The sequence below is a fragment of the Hemibagrus wyckioides genome, linkage group LG15, assembly GCF_019097595.1.
Source record: "Hemibagrus wyckioides isolate EC202008001 linkage group LG15, SWU_Hwy_1.0, whole genome shotgun sequence".
Classification (NCBI taxonomy): domain Eukaryota; kingdom Metazoa; phylum Chordata; class Actinopteri; order Siluriformes; family Bagridae; genus Hemibagrus; species Hemibagrus wyckioides.
This window is the reverse complement of record NC_080724.1, coordinates 6,200,716-6,220,626: the sequence shown is the minus strand read 5'-3', so window position 1 is coordinate 6,220,626 and position 19,911 is coordinate 6,200,716. Positions and strand designations below refer to the sequence as shown.

At 36.5% G+C, this 19,911-nt stretch overlaps 1 protein-coding gene across 6 annotated transcripts; it reads right to left on the bottom strand.

Moving 5' to 3' along the window:
* Nucleotides 1-737: 737 nt before the first annotated feature.
* Nucleotides 738-14,406, bottom strand: tfcp2 (transcription factor CP2). Of its 6 annotated transcripts, none has more exons than XM_058409952.1 (17): nt 14,002-14,406; nt 13,567-13,777; nt 13,333-13,484; nt 11,779-11,855; nt 11,571-11,676; nt 11,184-11,290; nt 10,924-11,076; nt 10,593-10,703; nt 8,694-8,762; nt 8,384-8,472; nt 7,789-7,837; nt 5,338-5,431; nt 4,866-4,956; nt 4,506-4,612; nt 4,275-4,417; nt 2,119-2,170; nt 738-2,021 (listed from the first exon to the last, which is right to left on the bottom strand). In XM_058409952.1, exons 2-17 carry the CDS (start codon nt 13,686-13,688, stop codon nt 1,984-1,986), a joined length of 1,560 nt encoding a protein of 519 aa, XP_058265935.1. In that variant the 5' UTR covers nt 13,689-13,777; nt 14,002-14,406; the 3' UTR covers nt 738-1,983. The 6 variants fall into 6 exon arrangements, with proteins under 6 accessions (XP_058265935.1, XP_058265934.1, XP_058265936.1 ...); XM_058409951.1 differs by having other exon boundaries at nt 14,232-14,406; XM_058409953.1 differs by having other exon boundaries at nt 4,527-4,612; nt 14,232-14,406.
* Nucleotides 14,407-19,911: the final 5,505 nt, after the last annotated feature.

The following is a 19,911-nucleotide window of genomic DNA, read 5'->3' as shown; positions in this document are numbered from 1 at the left end:
GCTTAGTAATTTAAGTTTATAAAATGCTTCCATTTAGGTTCTTTGTGCTAGCTGTTTGGAAAAATTGAACGATGAATGGCTGAGTGTAAGATTTGTCCAGGGAGTCAGATTTTGGTACAACACTTGCCAGAACTCAGGATGACTGAAGTCAAAGGTTTCCGATAGAAATAATTTGCCATGTTGCCAGACACTGTGCAAGAATGGCTTGTCAGGATGAGGCGGCAAGTGTGTTGTTCCTTTCATCTACTTTTATTGCCAACACCTAAACAGTAATTATAGCATAAGGTGCTCCCTGCTATTTGATGGAGTTCTGTAGGTGGTGTACCCACCACAGGCTACACAGACTGAGGTTAACATTACATACAGTATATGTGCAACATGCATTTGCCCTATGAAACATTGGAAGTTATGGCTATTAAGTAGCTTTCACTTAAGACAGCTATTATGGCTTGAGCTCATGGTACTCTCATGAATCCATTTGCCTTGTTTAAGCCTTGAATGTCATAAATTAGATATTCATACCATGCAGTCTGGCTGGTGGCAGGTCTTTGTGATACTTAATTTCATGGTAGGCATACAATCACCCCAGAGCAGGGCTTGCTTAAAAGCATTTAATTTACAAATTTGCCAGAATGGAACAAAGAATTTTGCCCAAACATTTGAACACATCATTGTTAACAGTGATGTTCCCTTTTATGTGAATATAGTACATACAGGAAATTCAACCAGCATCTGGATAAATTAAAATCCATTTGTAATTTACTCAGTATAAAATATAAGCATTAAATGAGATATTACAAACTGTGGTTTGAGCACAGCGGACAACAAAAAAAAGTGTCTTTCAAGGGTCAATTGTTATAATTGTTGTACTGACTTGAGAAAATGGGGACTTTGCTGTCTTGCATACATCCAACACAGCTAACCTGCTTGACCCTTACATGTTGTTTTTCACACCAAATGGATTTGCATGACAATGACGATAAAAAAAAAAATGAAGGGAAAAAAAAACAAAAAAAAAAAACAGACCAACAAAAATCAATGACCAACACAAAGCTGCTGGTTTTCTTACATAAAAACTTTAAAAAAAATAATCTGGTCTGAAGAGATTTTCTAAAGAATGATCCTGTATTTAAAAATAAAAATAAAAACAAAAATCTGGAGGAGGTAATGGACTGGTGTTACCATGTAACCCCACTGTCTGAAAAATATAATGGAACTCAGATTTCTCATATTTAGTTTTTATGGCAATTTAGAAGAAAAATTATGCTTACTAAGAATGTACTTATTACTCTGCAGAAAACACTTGTTAATAAATGAGCTACAGACAGATAAACCAACTTCATGCAGCAGTACTGCTTTCCTTAGGCAAGCCAGGGGAAGTTACTGAAATAATTTATTTTGTTAAAATAAGCTTAACATTCATTATAAATAAGCCAACAGACAGAAAATGGTAAAGCCACTTTTTCAGTGGGGCATCAATCTTAGGGTCTCTCAGGTGGAATTACTGACTGTAATTTTACTCTGACATTTGCCTCTCATGGTGAAAAATAACTTGCTGATAATTGCTGGGATATAGGCACAGATGCAAAAACACATTGTGCTAATTCTACAACCGCTCATCCGGTCTTTCTCAGGCAGCAGGCTCTGGCACACCAGTGCTTACAACTACATACTCTGATGTATATACATCAAAGAAAAGATTTTTTTAAGGAAGTGTAAGTAAAGAAATAAAATGCAACATAATAAAATCAGCTGTACTGGCAGTACAGACACTCTGTGGAGAGTAAGATAGTAAGGTATCAGAACAGGCCAGATGCATTTACACATTACCACAGTGGCCTCTATTGCCTGAGCAATACAATTGTAAGAAACAATTGTACTTATAACATCCAGAAAGAGTGAAGGCAGGGTCTGTGGGGAAGCATATTGAGCAAGATTAATCTGCTTGAAAATGGGCGTCGACTCTTCGGCCAATTTGCATTCTCACTTCAAGATGATGTGGTAGCCATCGTTCGTCTCAGCTGCAAAATCAGGATCAGATAAAAGAGATATAATAGAGCTTATTAAATCAGGGCACGATTACATTTAATTATTTGATAAATTACAGGTTCTCAGTACCTTTCATTGTGTCCAACACAAAACACATTTCATCCTGAAAGTTTTGAATCATCTGCAAGGGAGAAGATTAAAATGAGGTACTACAGATGAGTTAGGACACATTTCTTAGTGCTCAGGAGGCACAAAGGTATCTGTTTGTGACATGCAACTTTACACATCTGGTAGTAGCAATGAATGCAATGGAGCATGAATTCAAGGGTAACTTTTAAAAACTCTACTCTCATTTCAGTAACTCTACACCATCACATGTGGATGATGTACAGTATGATTTGCAGCTCTGATGAGTCCAATTCAAAAGATGAATGAGGTGATAGTTCAGATTCCGCTTGCATTTCTTGATATTTACATCTCCATTTGTTAAACAACTTTGCACGTTTCGTGCTAAACCACCTAATTTCAAAGTAAGCAAAAGTATTTTAACATAGACTTAAAATCTATTGGGTTATTCTACTGGGTCTTCTCTTTAGAAGGTAAAATGCACACTCAACTGGGTTAGGATCTCACGACTATCATTTCCCCCCAGTAAAGTCCCCCTTTGCATTGGCATGGTGTTTTGAGTCATTTTCTTGTTGCATTATGAAGTTATCCCTATAAGATTGGATTCATTTCTCTGAAAATTGGCAGACAGTTTTTGAAGCCTTGAATTCTTATTATTGCTACCGTTATGGAAAAAATGAATAGGTTACTGAGCCCATTCCATTCCTGACACTACCTTCTATCTACGGTTTCCAACCATGAAATGATCGTCCTCCACAATTTAACCTTTCCATTAATTTGACAGAGGTTAATCTTGGTATCATCAGTCCAAACTCCACATACTTTGTGGCTCGTCTCTGTAATCATTTCTGAATTACAATGGCCTATGTTTATAAAACTGTTTACACCAGTGGCTCTCAAACTTTTTAAACATTTGTGCCACCTACTCATAGAAAAAACAAAATCACACTTCTAGCCTAATTAAATTTAAACATTAAAAAACCAGCCCTGACATGCAGGTCATTCTCTGTCTTTGGATAAAAAAATTCAAAAGTGACTGCTGTTTCAATTCTGACATGAGAAGTGCATCAGATGATAATTCTAATAGTTTCTCCTGTTGTTTTTGACATCAGTAGCAAAGGGAATTCTAATCCACTCTGGTCTGGCTTCCTCTGCAAGTTGTTTGATTAGTGAAGAGAGGTTTGAACAATTTAATCTTCAACAGATCAAGTTTTGATTAAATGATTAAACTGGGCCCCTTTAATCCCAAATTCAGGTCATTCGAATGTCAGAAAACAGCAGCTAAATATGCTAATTCTGTGAGCCACACTGGATCCTCAAAATATCATAGAGCCGTGTAAGCACTTTGCCTTTTGATATCTCAATTCAATATACAACAAAAGCTACACGTTCACTGCCCATTTCATTAGCCTTTTTCTGACTCTTGCTAGCACTCTTGCTAGTTCTGTGAATTTCAGGGTAAACAACTGAGGTGAGGCAGCTACATCATCTATTATATTAGGCAAATTCCATATATCAAAAACTACCATTATTCCTTTGAGGTCTGGTGGCCAAAATTTACGCTTTTTCATTTTAGCTGATATATTGTTATAACAGTGTTTGCATAAGATGGAGTGATATCACACAAGTAGCCCATGCTCTTACGTTTTGCTGCTGTAATGTGTTACATGTGAGGTATGCTTATACAATGATAAAGATAAAGCACAAAACTGTTCATAAACTTGTTAATATCAGAAATTACATATTTATGTACATTTATTTTAAAAAATGTAAATCATGAAGAAAGCATTTTTTACACATACCACCAGGGGTCACAACAAGTCCAATCAATGCTATGTTTACAGCACTTTGGGAAACACTGGTTTAAACAATCTTTCTAACTGGACATACATAGGCAACAAGAAACACCTTTTAGTCACACGTTCAAATATTTTTAATCACTTGCCATAATTTAAGTTGCTTAATAGATCTTAATAAAAACATCCGGAAAAAAATTAAATTCTGATCTATCATCTCTCATTCACCTTCAGATCTCAAACCCAAACATCTTTCGTGTGTAGCAAAAAAAATAAATAAACAAATAAACAAAAAAGAAATCAATTGATCTTGCCTTTTCAATACTTTTGGAGGGGACTGTATAACACCATTAGAAACTGTACCTCATCGCTGACAAGCACATGGATGCCTGTGGGTCCCTGCTTGAAGATCTGACTGATCTGCCGTGGAGAGATGTTGAAAAGCTGAGCTAATTTCTCAGTCAGTTCGATGGCGGTTAGGTCCTCCAGATAAATAGCATGGTACACTATAAACAAAGGAAAAAATTCTTTTGAGTTTGGTTTAAAGAAGCAGATACATCCATCCACAAGATTTCACCATAATCAAAGACACACCAAAAAAGGTATTGCTAGCACCATCTCCGTTCTCATGTTTTTGTTGCTGGTCTCGGGCCTGCTGAGACTCCTGACACACATAGATAGTCAGTCTTGGTCGAACCACCCTTAACATGCATAAACAAAAAGAGACAGTCAGCTACACACACACACACAAACATCAACACATACGCATTCATGAGTATCATTAAACTGCTACTAAACCATCACCATAAAGAACTGTATCTTTCCCTGTGTAGTCTTTCTAAACTAACCTTAACAATTAACACTGTATAACTAGAGTATAGTAATACATGTATATAATACACATATTCTCACAAAAATATTGTGGTTATGTTTACATAAAGAAAACCTTCGCACCTTCCTTTTAGTGAGTTGAACAGTCGTATGCCATCAGCTGGGCCACAGATCTGAATGACATCCTCTCTAGTAAGTTTCAGCAGATCTGCCCCTGACAACCAACCCAACAAGAGAATGCATACATTTCAGCAATATACATCAATAAATGACATAAGAAAAATACATTACTTTGTGCTAAAGATAATCATTAGCTAGGTGGTGAAAGGATTCAGTTTAATGTTAAGAGTCATGTCAAGAGAGTCAAGAAGCTATTTTAATCACATATAGCTTTGTAAACATATATAGCAGAATGACAGTATGAAGTGTGCAAAAATGGCAGTAGCAGCAGGTGAATTAGTGCAAATAATTAAGCACACAACATTTCTGTAAATTCAGGATAAGCTCAACTTAAGAGTGTTGATGTACAGTGCCTTGAGGTTACACCTACAGCAAAGAGTATACAGAGATTATACCTGACAGTATACAGTATTACCTGAGAAGTTTGTGAAGAGACGACAGAATGGTGAAAAGCGGTTTCTATGGAGCCATTGCTGTGCTTCTTGTGGCGTTGCAGTGGGCACCAGATTCTGTTTGTTCAGGACAGAGAGAAAGAAAAACAGGAACGGCTTAGGATTATATCATTAGGTGTTTATTCCATTCAACAGCACTTTCCTCTATGCATACAGATGTGGCTGCTGCCAATATTTTATGAAATCTGAGAGCCCGATCTCACAAAGCGAACAAATGTGAATGTTCTGTTAACAGCCAATAAAAAGTTGTTCTCCCATTATTTAGCAAAATCCTTAAAACTTCCCAAATCAAGCAAGCCAGGCAGTTATGAATTACAAAATATGCCACTTTTCCAACCAAAAATATAGCAAAATGTTATTGGGTATTTCATGGAGGAAAAAAACAAACAAACAAACAAAAAAAAAAACAAGTCTGAGAGTCTCCAGAAACCTCATTAGTGTACCAGAGATGCATTTAAAAATGATGCATTTAAAAAGGGCTTGCCTTATGTCATTTATTTGTAAAGAACATTGTACCAGGTTAACTGGTACTGTTATTGGTACTGGTAATGAGCTATGATTTTAATGCAAATGAAACTCTTAATAATTGAATTCACAGAATCACATGTGGTCACCTCTATAGAGTAGAGATGAAGCTGGAGATGAAGCTGGAGATATTCACATCCAGCTCTCACACATTGAGCAACAGTGCTTCTTGGGGACATGTGCTATCCCATCAGTTAATTTCAATATGCGCAAATGACTGCACTTCCTTAACTCATCTGTTAAGATCCTGAAATTTGCCAAGGACATCACTGTCTTTGGACTTATCCAAGTACCTCCTCTGCCACCACACTATGCAAGGTTGTACTGTGTCCAGAACTGATTCCATCAAGTTCCTTGCATGACCATCTGCAAAGTGGGGGAACATCACTAACATTACTATGAAAGACCAGCAGAGGATTTACTTTCTCCGCTAAGGAAGCACAACCTGCCCAAGGAATTGTTGTGTTTATTTGACAGGGCTACCACTGAAATTATACTGTGTTCATCAACCACTGTCTGGGGACCACTGACTTTAAAGACAAGTTTAGTCAGCAGAGATTAGTTTAGGCAGCCAAAAAATCCCAATACATCCCAATGCAATCCCATAACATTAAGCTATACTGAACTTAACTACTGCAGCATCCTTATTCTCTACTTTCTAAATGGACTTTCAGTGTCATTTTATCATGGGCCAATGTGTACTGTTTTATATGCTTGGTCATCTAGTTCTCACACATCATGTTTGAATAAGTCTATATCTTGTCTTGTTTAGTCCAGCACTGATGCACAGTGCCTGTGGGTTAAATGTGCATTGTTTGGTCAATAAAGCTGATTCTAATACTGCTGTACTAAATATCGCTGACACTGCTATTGAGTTAAACTGCAACGTGCAGTACCATGCATGATCACAAGGAAATATTTGCTTTTTGTGGACCGGGGCCTCCCACTCCATTTTTTGTTCTGATTAGAACCAGTTTGCACTGTTCTAAGAAGGAAGTACAGTGGAACCTTGTAATTCATTCTAGAGGATAGTTCTTAAGGTGAAAAGTTATATTGCAAAACAAATTTTCTCGTAAGAAATAATGTAAATGCAGATAATCTGTTCCAGCCACCCAATAATATTACCAATATGACCAATATGACCAATACGAAGCGTATGTAAACTGTATGGCTGCTTCCAAAGAATTTTTATTATTTGATTACACTGTTTATATAAATCTTTGACAGACTTTAGAATTTAGGGGGAAAATAGACCGTTTTTCAAAATTCGTACTTGATACATTCTTTGACAAAATTTCACTTTCTAACAAACCTCTATCAGCAATTGAACACCCTATATTATGTACTTTATGAAATTACCCAAGTGTGTCAAGGTAGAGTAAGATATCCCAATAAATTGGTTGCTGTTTTTGATCATGTAATATTCACTGTGTCTCAAAAGTCTCAATACATATGGGAAATTAACACTTATTAGCAAAATGTCTTACAAAAGTTTTCATCCACAGTTTGTTTCCAGATGTCTCCAAGAACATAATAAAATCATTCTCATTGTTGGAGGAAACTATCACAAGGTTAGGACTGGCATGCAATTACATGCATAGCACCAAGCCTGTTAACATCAGCTGATCATGAGTGTGTCAAACAAGAAAAGGATATATTGTAAACAAAGCTTTGCTTTAAAAAAAAGTGTTAATATTTCTCTATGTATAATAGCTATGTAGGGTGTAGACAAACAAAATACTGCTATATAATATAGCGAATAAAATATTAAGAGTAATTTCTAAACAAATCATGGAAAATTTACATCAAGTTATTAAGACAAATACAGCAAAGCAAAGAAAAAAAGTGTCTCCAAAATCTGTAAGAATAGAGAAGCACAAAGAACTCACATCTGCTACCTGTACCACTGGCTCTGGCTGGTGATTCGGTGAGCCATTCCTAGAGACAAATTAAACCAATTTTTAAGAAAGAATAAATAGATACAGAAGAGACAAGATTTTAACTACATATTGGCCTTGTACATCAAAGTTGTATACAACAAAACTAATGTTGTACACAACAATACCTTCAACCTGAAAATGTTTTAACCCTTGGTTATACATGAACATTAGCAAGCTATGAGATTAGCAGTTAAACTGTTAAAAACTAGCTCAATATAGTCAGTACTTATGACAAGTATATTAAGTACAGAATCAATATCAGAATTTTTTAAGGTAATGAAAATTTCTAAAGCTTTAAGACTTTAAAGCATTCATACCTCTTCTAAAACTATGTTCAGAAGATATTAGGTGCTGTTACGTGGATTTAGTGGTACCTTTACAGCTATAACAAAGGACATTTGATGTCATATGACAGTTGTCAGATGTGGAGTGAGTGGTGAACTTTGGTGAACAAATGGTGCTTACATACATTCACTATTGTATATATTATAGATTCATCATTTAATAGCATAACCACAGACACCACTGGAATGTGTGAGCTTACCCTTCAGTAGGGAAGCTGTTGTGAGTGCTGCTGCTAAAGCCTGGTGATGGAGAGTTGTTGACATAAGTGGCCTCAGGCCATGGTGAGCACTAGAGAACAAAAATATGTCAGTCATTCATATTCAGTTTAGTATGAACTTTACTATCCTTACATTTCAGTGCCTATCATCACAATTATGTAAACAAAATAATTAAATGTTTATGATCAAGATTACCTCAAATAAACCAAATAAACTAAAATGGTGTATATAATATGCTAAAAATGCCACATTCTGTGGTTGGGATAAATAGGGAAGATGAAGTAATACAACCTGGAAGTCCAATCTTGTTTTAGTAATCTTTTCCAATTTCGTAGCAAGTATAGCCACACACAACTTAAACTAGCCAGGAAAAATAGCAGGAAAAAAGAAAAAATTCAGAAATCTCTAAGAAGCCTAAGCTAGTTCTTTATTTTACAGTTGATACCAAGTTCCAGACAGAAGGCAGCCAAGTGAAAAGGCTAATTATTAAAATAAGGTCAGAGGGGCTTTTAATCAGAACAGATAAACAGCAATGCCTAGTGCATATATACAGTAGAGTAACCTCAAAAGTACTGGGACAGCAAAGCTGAGTCGATAAATAAATTCAGAATTTCAGCCGTTAAAATAATTGAAGATGAACAGAATTATTGATGGTTCATTTATTTGGTTGTTTTTGCACTGCAGTTCTTACAGTATTGTTTCATGAAGAATGTCATGCAGTTTCTTAAGAACAATGCATGTCCTTTTAAATGGCAGACATTCTGTACTTTCTATTAAATGAATTTCATCTGCTGAAATTGAAGGTGAATACAAATTTATCTACACATGATATGCATGTTTTTTGTACTACTGGCACTGCTTAGAGTATTCAGTTTTATTAAGAAGGTCATTTGCAATTTGTTGTGAACTTTCTTATTCTGGGAGAGCAGGTCTGCTGTTCATTGTTTACTGCTCGTGATGTTCTTTTTTTTGATAAAGCAAGGACAGGTAAACATAGAATTCTGCAAAATATAAAAACTTTGTGTATTGTACTTTAAAACCTCAATATCATTTCATAACAGATTAATACATGTCTCATTTCATCTAGGTGACGAGGATAACTTCAGAAGTTTAAGGGAAATTTCAAAAAATGCTATTTAAAATATTTAGTCAATTTAAATCATGATTAAATCTAACGTCATTTAGATGACTAAATTAGGACTAAAACCAAGTTACATTTTACCCAAAAGACTATAACTAAAACTAAATCAAAATTTGCTGTCAAAATTAACACTGGTCAAGAGCTACACTTAATGCTCCCAACGACAATCAAATATTGGAAAAAGGTAAAGGTGTGATCTCTGTGCCTTTGATTAGAAGGGCCTGTTTGAGTGTTTCGACAACTGCTGATGCTGACATTTTCCTTAGCGATTAACATACAAAGTATAAAAAATAAAATCTTGAGAGACTGCTGTGGGTGGAAACACTTTGTTGAATAGAGATTAGAAAATGGACAGATATTGATGTTTGAGCCCTCAGGATGGATATAGTCATTCTTTACAGTCTTTGTTAGAATATATGGGGTTAGGATAAGGTAAAATCCTGCTCAAGAACTGTCACATTCAGGTGTAATTCAGCATACTGCATATACAGTATGATTGTTTAATAATTCTAACTAACTACTAATGGTTTTCAAACAAAAGTATACAACTCGAAAATTAATGTTATTAGTGAAATTGTTCCATCACAATCCTTTGGCTCAACACAAAAAAACATTTTTGGTCTATGTTCACAATATTGGAGGTTAATCCTCAACAAATCTTATCAAAGTTACCATCAACACTGCTGCCATATGCCAATCATACCTACTGTGGAAGGGTACAGGTTAATTTACTAAACGAGCTATAACTGATGATTGAACTGTTCTAAATACAATGCACTCATGCTGTCACAATCTTTTAAGCCAAGTGTTACAAAATGCTGAAGGCCCACTTTGACATTCATTTACATTATTTTAATATTGGTCTGGTACTGGCTTATTTACACTTTGTATTTAACTGTGTTTATTTTAGTGGATGAATGTTTTTGCTGAGTTACTTTTGCTGTTAACAGCTTTAACTGCAGCCCTAGAATAGCAGAAGTACAAAAGATGTTCTTTTGCAAACTCACTGAAATATTGCTCAAAATATTACTTAATTCTCAAGCACAAACCTCAGTAAGGATGGTAGTTTCATATGATGGCTGGTATTTCTCCTTTTCCTGTGGTGCCCTCTTCTCCATCTTTTCTCTGTCAGTCTTTTGCTTTCTGTCAGCACCTTTGGGCTACAAACAAAACAGTCTATATTTTGTTAGCTTTAGTACATAAGGGTTTTAGCCAGGTAAAGTAGTTTAGTGTGAAATTAAAGAGACTTGCACAAAGAAGTACCAAGAATGAATTTGGTGAGGTTACCAAACATGTACATTATTTACCCTGCATTCCCCATCCACATGTCAACACCCAGTATGGAGGTTAAAATAACTAAGTGCTATATTCCGTTCCTACCTTGAAGACTTTGATTTGGCAGCTGGCAGAGTGCAGATGTTCTGTGTAGTCTCCCGCTTCATTCTCTTTGAACGTGTCAATTTGGATGCGAAAAGGCACTCCCTTCTCACCGCCATGCTTTCGCATTGTAAACTCTGTACTGATGCAATGAACCTAAAAATAAGCAAATAGCTTTTTAACACTACTATATATGCTGATATCATTTGTTATATCCTCTTTGTACAACCAAGTTTAATAAATGCTGCAAGAAAATAAGGAACCTGGATGAACACTGAAGTCCGCTTTGATGGGTCCCATAAGAACTCAACTGTGTTAAGCTGTGTGGGGTTTGCCCTAGGATCCACGATGCCAACAGACATAGGAACATCTTAAAAGAATGTCAATACAAACATGTAATTAATACAAATATTTGTTTAAAGAATCACATGTAAACAGAGGAGAAATCTTAAAATGACTTACAAAGGCTAAAATGATCAAATTAAGTCACTGACCATTAGCCTGCATTTTTGTCCCAGCACCATCATATATTATTGTTCAAGGCACCATTGATGTTTATTGTAAAATGTAAAAAAATCTGTACAACACTCACAAATTCATGATTTAAGAAATCGCAAAGGCAGGAGAATAACGCAGATCATAGTACTCACCCAGGTCAAGGATTCGGTCACCTGGTCTGTTCCAGCGCCAGCCCTCCAACTGCTGGTGCTCAGTGTACTGCAGTCGTCGGTCATGAAAAACCACACGAATGATGCTCTGCATTGACCAAAACCAAGACAGGAGGAAGTAAGCCATAATAACAAAGACATTGTCCTTTGTAATGAAAATTGCAAATGAAATTAAAAAGTAAATTCATACCTTTACCATCTTGCCTGTGATCTCTGGAAGCTCACCCATTTTCCGATTGTCCAGCATTCGAATTTCATAAGACTGCCCTGCAAATACAACTTATACTTAAAACAATTTACTTCAAAGACATATCATTACTAGGGATTCTAACAATATGCAAACTGTTGGGGAAAATATTTTTCAGAGAATATCCAACAAAACCTATGTAATTTACATGTGTACTTTTTTAAAAACATATAACCACTGGAGAAACAGCATAGATAAGGCCACCCAAAAAAATATATATTATGACCCATGCAATGTAATGATTTTTATCATTCCTACATGATATTTACACTTCCATGATGTCCAGTGACATTTACTTTGATTACATTACCACACCTGCCCATCTTTACATGTTTCACATAGGAGCTCCAAAATTTAACACTGGAGTTTGCTAGTATGAGCTACTATTAAAAAAGGAGCAGTCATTTTCTCCCAAAAGATACAAGAAATAAAGCAATCAACATATGAATTTGGAATAATTTGCACAGGTATATTGAAATGTTTTTTAAGCTTAATTAAATAAATGGGACCGATAATATTCTCTTTTTGTACAAAACAGCAAAAATACAAAAGGTGTTCACCTACAAAGACATGTTAAATCTAGCACTTTACAAATCATCCTAATGCTGATGATAATTATAATGAAATTAAATACTTTTTTGTTGGAGCAGGAAGCAGTGTTCATCTGCATCGCTAAGAAGATTATTATGCACTCCCATAGTCCCCATGAACCTGAAAAGTCTTTTTTTAGCCATCTGTTCTGGGTGATAAAATGTAGTTATTTTTAATGGTAAATTGCAAGTATGGGGAAAAGCCTAAAAAGTTTGTTTTTTTTTAAGCTAATGTAAATTAATGTCAATCCATAAAACCAATCAACATATAGGGTGCTAATAAATGAGAACAGCTTTAACAAATACTATAATATAAAATAATAGACTGTAACAATTTAACATCTATTTGAACACTTTATTTGAACTTAATTACAGCATACAATAATTGAAATTTGTGGATTAACATAGATGATTCACTTCAGATCCACACAAATTGGAGTAACAGCCCAAAGTTAAGCAGACAACACTGGCATCATTAAACCATGAAACTGGTACACTACTACTACACTGGCAAAAGTATTAATCAACATCCATGATTGTAATATGATTGTGTAACTGCAACTGTTTAGTATATTTCACCCACCATCAGCAGATTTTGTTTAATGTTTTGTTATTTTGTCATGCTTTTTATATTTGTGTGAAACATTCGGTGTCGGTACTGCTAATCTGACTTCTCTCTTCATGCTCCCACCATTCAGTTATACCTCCGACAGGGAATGCACTAGCAATTTCTCTCACCTCACTTGTTAAAAGCAGTTTATTAAAATTAAAGACTAGTTTTTTCATAATCAACATTAACAATTATGCTAACCAATCACTGCAGCCCTAACCAAGCCATGTTGTTGTTACGAAAAAAAACAAAAAACAAAAAAAAACATGTTCATGTGGTAATTCAGAAGGAACAGACCTTGGTTGAGGTAGGTGAGTGTCTCATCGTGTAGTTTGACAGCTGGTGATGTGGCAGCACACAGAACATACTGAAAGGGAAGGATCTTGTTGTCATTATCAGGTGGGAGATTGGACTCTTCCTGCTTAAAGATGGGAAGTGCCAGCACATCACTGTAAAGTATGGCAAAGAGAGAGAAGAAATAAATGAAAGAGAGTTGAGACTGAAAGAGATTGAGGTATCTTGAGGCTATACCTCATACTGTAGGCTCCAGCTCCAAGCTCCTGCCCAATTCCAGACAGACTGGCGTCGAAGTCCTGCACCAGGCCGGACTCGATCACCTCATCAGCGAGGGGCAGTTTTAGAGCCCAGGCCATTACGACGAGGAGCTTATTGAGCTCGTATTGATCACGATGAACAAAGGCGGCCTAGAATTGTTTGGAGTTGTGTGCAGAATCACACGCACCTGTCACAGAGAAGAAACTTGCTTTATGATATTCGAGAGAGAATTGCGGTGTCAAACGATATCAAACGTACAGGTTAACACACTGTTAACATCATGAAAGGTACATCGTTCCTTATTGTGTTCAAGCGCTACAAAATAGATTAAAAGTTAAAAGCTTTTAAACTTTGCCCGATGTAATTACACGTGCGAGACTAAAGAGACAGCCTGGTGATGGTAGCAATTACCTTCCCATACACAAATCAGTTTGGTTCCCAACTTCACTACGTGGTCACGACAAGCAAACGCGAGGAGCAGTCATAACATTTTAAGTACACACTTGCGTGACGCTCGTTTTATTTGGCTTAATAATAAAAAGAAGTTAATTGCGATCCCCTCGGACCCTCTTCACGCCATGTTTTAATCCGTCGTCTTCGCAATCAAACAACTAGCTGGGGTCTAGAGAGGAAACTGTTACCGTAAGTTATATCAAAGAGGTCCTGATGGCCGGTAAATGTAACGAAGAGTGACTTATCAAAAAGAAAACAGATAAAACTTGTCTGGCCCAAAAGAAAATTACAAGAGAAACATGTTTGTTTATTCCTTTTGCTCACTAAAGCGACAGCCGCAATAACCGTAGTCGTTTTCTTCGTCGACTGCATAAGACTTAGGCTGTAGTATATTACTGCCCCCTATCGTTTAGGTTCCTACATTTCATTCTATTTTTCTTTCTATTTTCATTTTTCTTTCTATATTCAGGTGAGAGCTTTCTCAGGAACTGTAAGTCGCATTTCTGCAAGCCTTAAACAGGGTTAACTCAAACCTACTTTGATGAAACTTGAAACTTGGTCTCCTTCACTAGAAAGCCATGCAAGTTACTCAGCCTGGACTCAGCTTGAGGGGCAAAATTAAACCTTTGGAAAATCAAGGTTATTATTGAAATAATCTAAATGCCCTCTCATAATCCTTTGGCAAAACACATAAAATGTGTCTTTTATTTATCTCTCTTTTCACTACACTCACATAAATTTATGAAAACTTGCTAAATATATTTTTGCAATTTGTCAGTGGATTTTTGGCCTAGGTACACAAAATTGGTGTCAAATTACTCAGCAGAGTCAAATCCTTATCAAAAACATGTTCAGGGTTGCCATCAACATCGCCCCATATGCCAATCAATCCTACTGAAGTAGGGCACAATTTCCTTTACTAATATAGCTCTAACTGAGGACTGGTTTAGTTTTAAACAGCATCTTAAATGTTATGAAAAGCTTTTAATTTCTGGTATTTATATTTAGGTGTGTTTTTTATCAGAGCATTCAACTTTTAGGCTAGTAAAAGTATAGTAACAGATAAAGTAGATATCGCTAATATTTGGTTGCATATCCTAAATCCAAAGCCATAACTTTACCTCCATCTTGTGTCACAGATGACCTGTGTTTTAGACCATGAACAGATGCTTTCTTCCTCCATATTTTGGCCTTTCCATCATTTTGGTAGAGGTTAATCTTGGTTTCAGAACTTTAGAGGTTCATTTCTGTACCTCTTTGGAATTCATGTGTCAGCTTGAGTTATGAAAGGTGTCAGAATACACGGTGAATTACAGTTTGTTGCATATGGGGCTGCATAGCCGCAAACCAGTCAGGGTGCCCATGCTGACCCCTGTGCACTGCTGAAAGTGGCAACAATGGGCACAAGAGCATTAGAACTGTACCTTGGAGCAATGGAAGAAGGTGGCCTGGTCTGATGAACCACATGTTCTTTCACATCACGTGGATGGCCGGGTTCATGTGCGTCGTTTATCTGTGGAACACATGGCACCAGGATGCACTATGAGAAAAAGGTAAGCCGCCGGTGGTAGTGTCATGCTTTGGGCAATGTTCTGTTGGGAAACCTTGGGTCCTGCCATGCATGTGGCTGTTACTTTGACACGTACCACCTAACTAAGCATTGTTGATGACCATGTACACCCTTTCATGGAAACGGTATTCCTTGATGGCTGTGGCCTCTTTCAGCAGGTTAATACGCTGTCCCACAAAGCAAAAATGGTTCAGGAATGGTTTGATGAGCACAACAACGACTTTGAGGTGTTGACTTGGCCTCCAAATTCCTAAATCTCAATCCAATCGAGCATCTCTGAGATGTGCTTGACAAATAAGTCCAATCCATGAAGGCCCCACCTCGCAACTTAGAGGACATAAAGGATCTGCTGCTAACATTTTAGTTACATGTAATAAGTGCAGAATATATTCACTTTTCATTTTCTGAAGTAACTTGCAAAAAATATTAAACTTTTCCATGATATTCTATTTTTTTTAGATGCACCTGTATATATACACTGATCAGGCATAACATTATGATGACCTGCAGCCCTGACCCATCGAGGCATGGACTCCACTATATCCCTGAAGGTGTACTGTGGTATCTGGCACCAAGATGTTAGCACCAGATCCTTTAAGTCCTGTTAGTTGTGAAGTGGGTCCTCCATGGATCAGACTTTTTTGCCCAGCACATCCCACGGATGCTAGATTTGATTGAGATCTGGAGAATATGGAGGCCAAGTCAACACCTCAAACTCATTGTATGTCAATTGATTGTCATGTGGCAGCCATATGTTCCTGAAAGGCAATGTTTTTGCTCATTATTGAGGTTCAGAAATCCCAGAATTCATTCCCAAAAGAAGGTTTTGCATTTTATTATAATATTTTGCAAATTATTTTGGTTGCAGAACCCACGGTTTATGTTATATGGATGAAACGGTAAACTATTGCACCACCTTTGGATTGATCAGTCTGAGAAGGGGAAATATTGATACAACTGGCCAAGTATCATGAATGTAAGATTTGTGGTTTGGTCTATATGATTTGCGTGAAGACAGAAAAATTCTTGCTTACAGGTGTTTTAGTAAATGAAACTCACCCCACTTGACTTGATTGATATGTGGAGGCCATTTCTAAATATATGGATAATTATTACATATACATATTATGCATGATAGGAAATTTGAATGTGTGGATAAATGGTCCAAAACTTTGTTTTAGCTAAATATTGTGTGAAAGAAATAAAGGAAGAAGTATGTCTATAAATGATTTTTTTTCCAGAGATTTTACTTAAACCATACATAAACCAGATACATCCACCAGTTTGAGGGAATTGCATGGCTTACTCATCCTGTACATGTTTTGTCAAAGCAAACATGAGAGTTGTATATATAAATTAGTGTCCACCTACTTAAAATTTATTGAAGCATGGTGACCATATTGTTTACAGACGTCAACATGTTTTGATAATTATTGACTTTCACACTCACCTGAGTATTTTGACTTCCAAGTACAGAATGAAGTGAGGCACACATGTTTACTGTCACCTTTATTCTTCCTGGTGATCATTCACTTGGTTATGAAGACATCTACAACCCAGAAATGAAATGGCATCCAGTAGATGCAGTTGAATTATCTTGACTTTGCTGATGACATTGCCCTGCTCTTCCACATCAAGCTACAGATGTAGGAAAGATGCACTGTTGCAGACAACTCAGCCTGCCCAAGCGTTAACATCCACAAAGTGAAGATCAAGGTCTTAAAAGTCAAAATATCCAATACAGTCCCCATTACCCTAGAAGGCCAAATCATTAGAGGAGATGGAGAGCTTCACTTATCTTGGCAGCATCATCAGCATGCAGGCATGGACAGATGCTGATGAGCATGAATAACAAAGCAGGGTGAGTTCCAGTAGGTGAAGAACATCTGGGATGCCACAAACCTGACTATCAACATCAAGATCAGGATCTTTAACAACATTGTAAAGCCTGTGCTACTATATGGAGCTGAAACATGAGGAACTACCAATGTAGTAATGAATAGAATCTTAAACTTCATCAACACCTACCTCAGAAGGATTCTTCTGATACACTGGTCTGACCATCAGCAAACAAAACCTGTGACAGCATATGGGCCAACAGCTGGTAGAGGTAGAGATTCTCCAAAAGCACCTGAAGTGATTAGACTCTTTCTCTGCAAGCCTACATCCCGCATAGTAAGGCAGACTCACAGTTGAAACCCACAGGGTAAAAGGAAGTTCTGCACATGTGTGAGCGTGCAGCAGGCTGTTTCAATTGTTCTCTTTAATTTACCTTTAATTAACCTTAATTTACCCATTATTTCTTCATCCTTCTTTTTCTTTTCTTTTTTTTTAAACTTTTTTTGGTAACTAGTAATAAGCTCTTCCCTCTCTAATCATGCGATAGAGTTTGTATTGTTACTTTCATCTCTGTAAGCAATTTCCCCCTGGGATTAATAAAGTTCTTGAGTCTTGAATCTTGAAAAGATGCTGAAAAAACATCACCAGGTGTCATGACCTGGAGGCAGATATTAAGAAAACTGTATTCACTTGGGGACAACTGGAATGGCTGGCCCAGGATGCCTGGAAGGATATCATTAACAACCTATGTCCTGATAGAGGCCACAGACAATGATGATGATGGTGATGATGCTTATTAGTGCAAAAACATGAATAGCACACTGCAGTTGCCAATTTTCTTTTCTTTTTCTTATTTTTGTGTATTAGTGGCTCCCAACAGAAACCTACTATTCAGGTTTTGAGACAATAGGTCAATTTTAACCCTGTCAAATTTCTGCTGATTCAGCTGCTATCTGACTGGCTAAATGTAGACGTTTTTTTTCTTTGCTAATTGGGTCATCATCAAATATCTACTTACAGATTAGCACATAAATGAAGTGTACCAAATTTCAGCTTGATCTGATTTACAGACCCTTAAAAATGCCATACAAAGTTACCTCAGAACCCTGTTCTGTACATGCCTTGCTCTGTATATGTCTCTAGAAATTATGTTATAAATAATAAATATAGCTACAGTCCATGCATTCCAGTGACCAATTCTTGAAGATATGGACAACAATAAAGAGTTGGGTTTTTTTTTTTTAACTCCGGTGGGACTGTTGGTTCCAGAGAAACAACTATTATGAACTCAGAATCTTACCCTTTCAAGCTACATATGAATCTATGTAAGTATTTATGAATTACAGCTGTTTGAGTAGATTAGGCATGAATTCACTAGAAATGATCGATGTGGTGGCTATGTTGTTTACAAATGTTTTTAATCATTATTCATGATTATGAAAAATATGAAGACAGGACAAAATACCTGGAAGTCATTCTCAAAAGTACACTTTGCATATTATGCAAATTAGCAATGTTCCTTTGATTGAACCTATGGGACAAGTGCAAAAACATTTTTTTTCACTATAGGACTTTCAAGATACGAACCAAAAGGTAAAATACTTTGCTATATCAGCACCATTGGGCTAATCATCTCTCTTGCCTGAACAGTAGGAGTACTGTGATCTCACCAAGTTTCATGTCTGCAGGACTTGTTCTGTTCAATTAGTGTTAGAGGAGGAGGAGGAGGAGGAGGAGGAGGAGGAGGAGGAGAAGGAGAAGAAGAAGAAGAAGAAGAGGGTTCCATGCACTTACACATTAACATATAGATGAAACATACCAAATTTCAAATCAATCGTCCTTATGTTTTTTCAGAAGGAGCAATTCAAAGTTAAACTCCTCCACTTGTATGTATATACCTTGTACTGAACATATATGTCAATTTTGTTTTAAATCTAGGAATTACAGCTATTTGAGTAAACCAGCTTTGCCTCCTAACCTGCTCCTAAATGTGATGAAGACCAAAGAGATGGTGGTGGACTTTAGGATGACTAAAATTTTCATCTATCTATCTGTCTGTCTGTGAATTGACCAACTATGACTATGTTAATATATGTCAACATAGTTGAGAATTGTTGGGATTCACAATCTCCCAGGTAGTCTGACATAAATTTTGTGAAGATTGGCCAAAAATCTTCAGTCCAATTTACAAAACTAGGTTTCACATATTAAATCATTTGTGTAAGCAAATTATGCTTAAGATGAATTTTCAGTGTATACACTGTACACACTTATTTTCCAAGCAATATGCTTACTTTTGTATGCACAGACAAAAATATCACTCCCAACACACACCTGTGACTCATTGTAATTGTGTCTGTGCATAAATAGTCAGTTTCTCAGCTCATGAGGTGATGCACTGACTTGGCTGGATACTGCACCATGGGGAAGACAAAAGAACAGCCAATGGACCTGTGTAA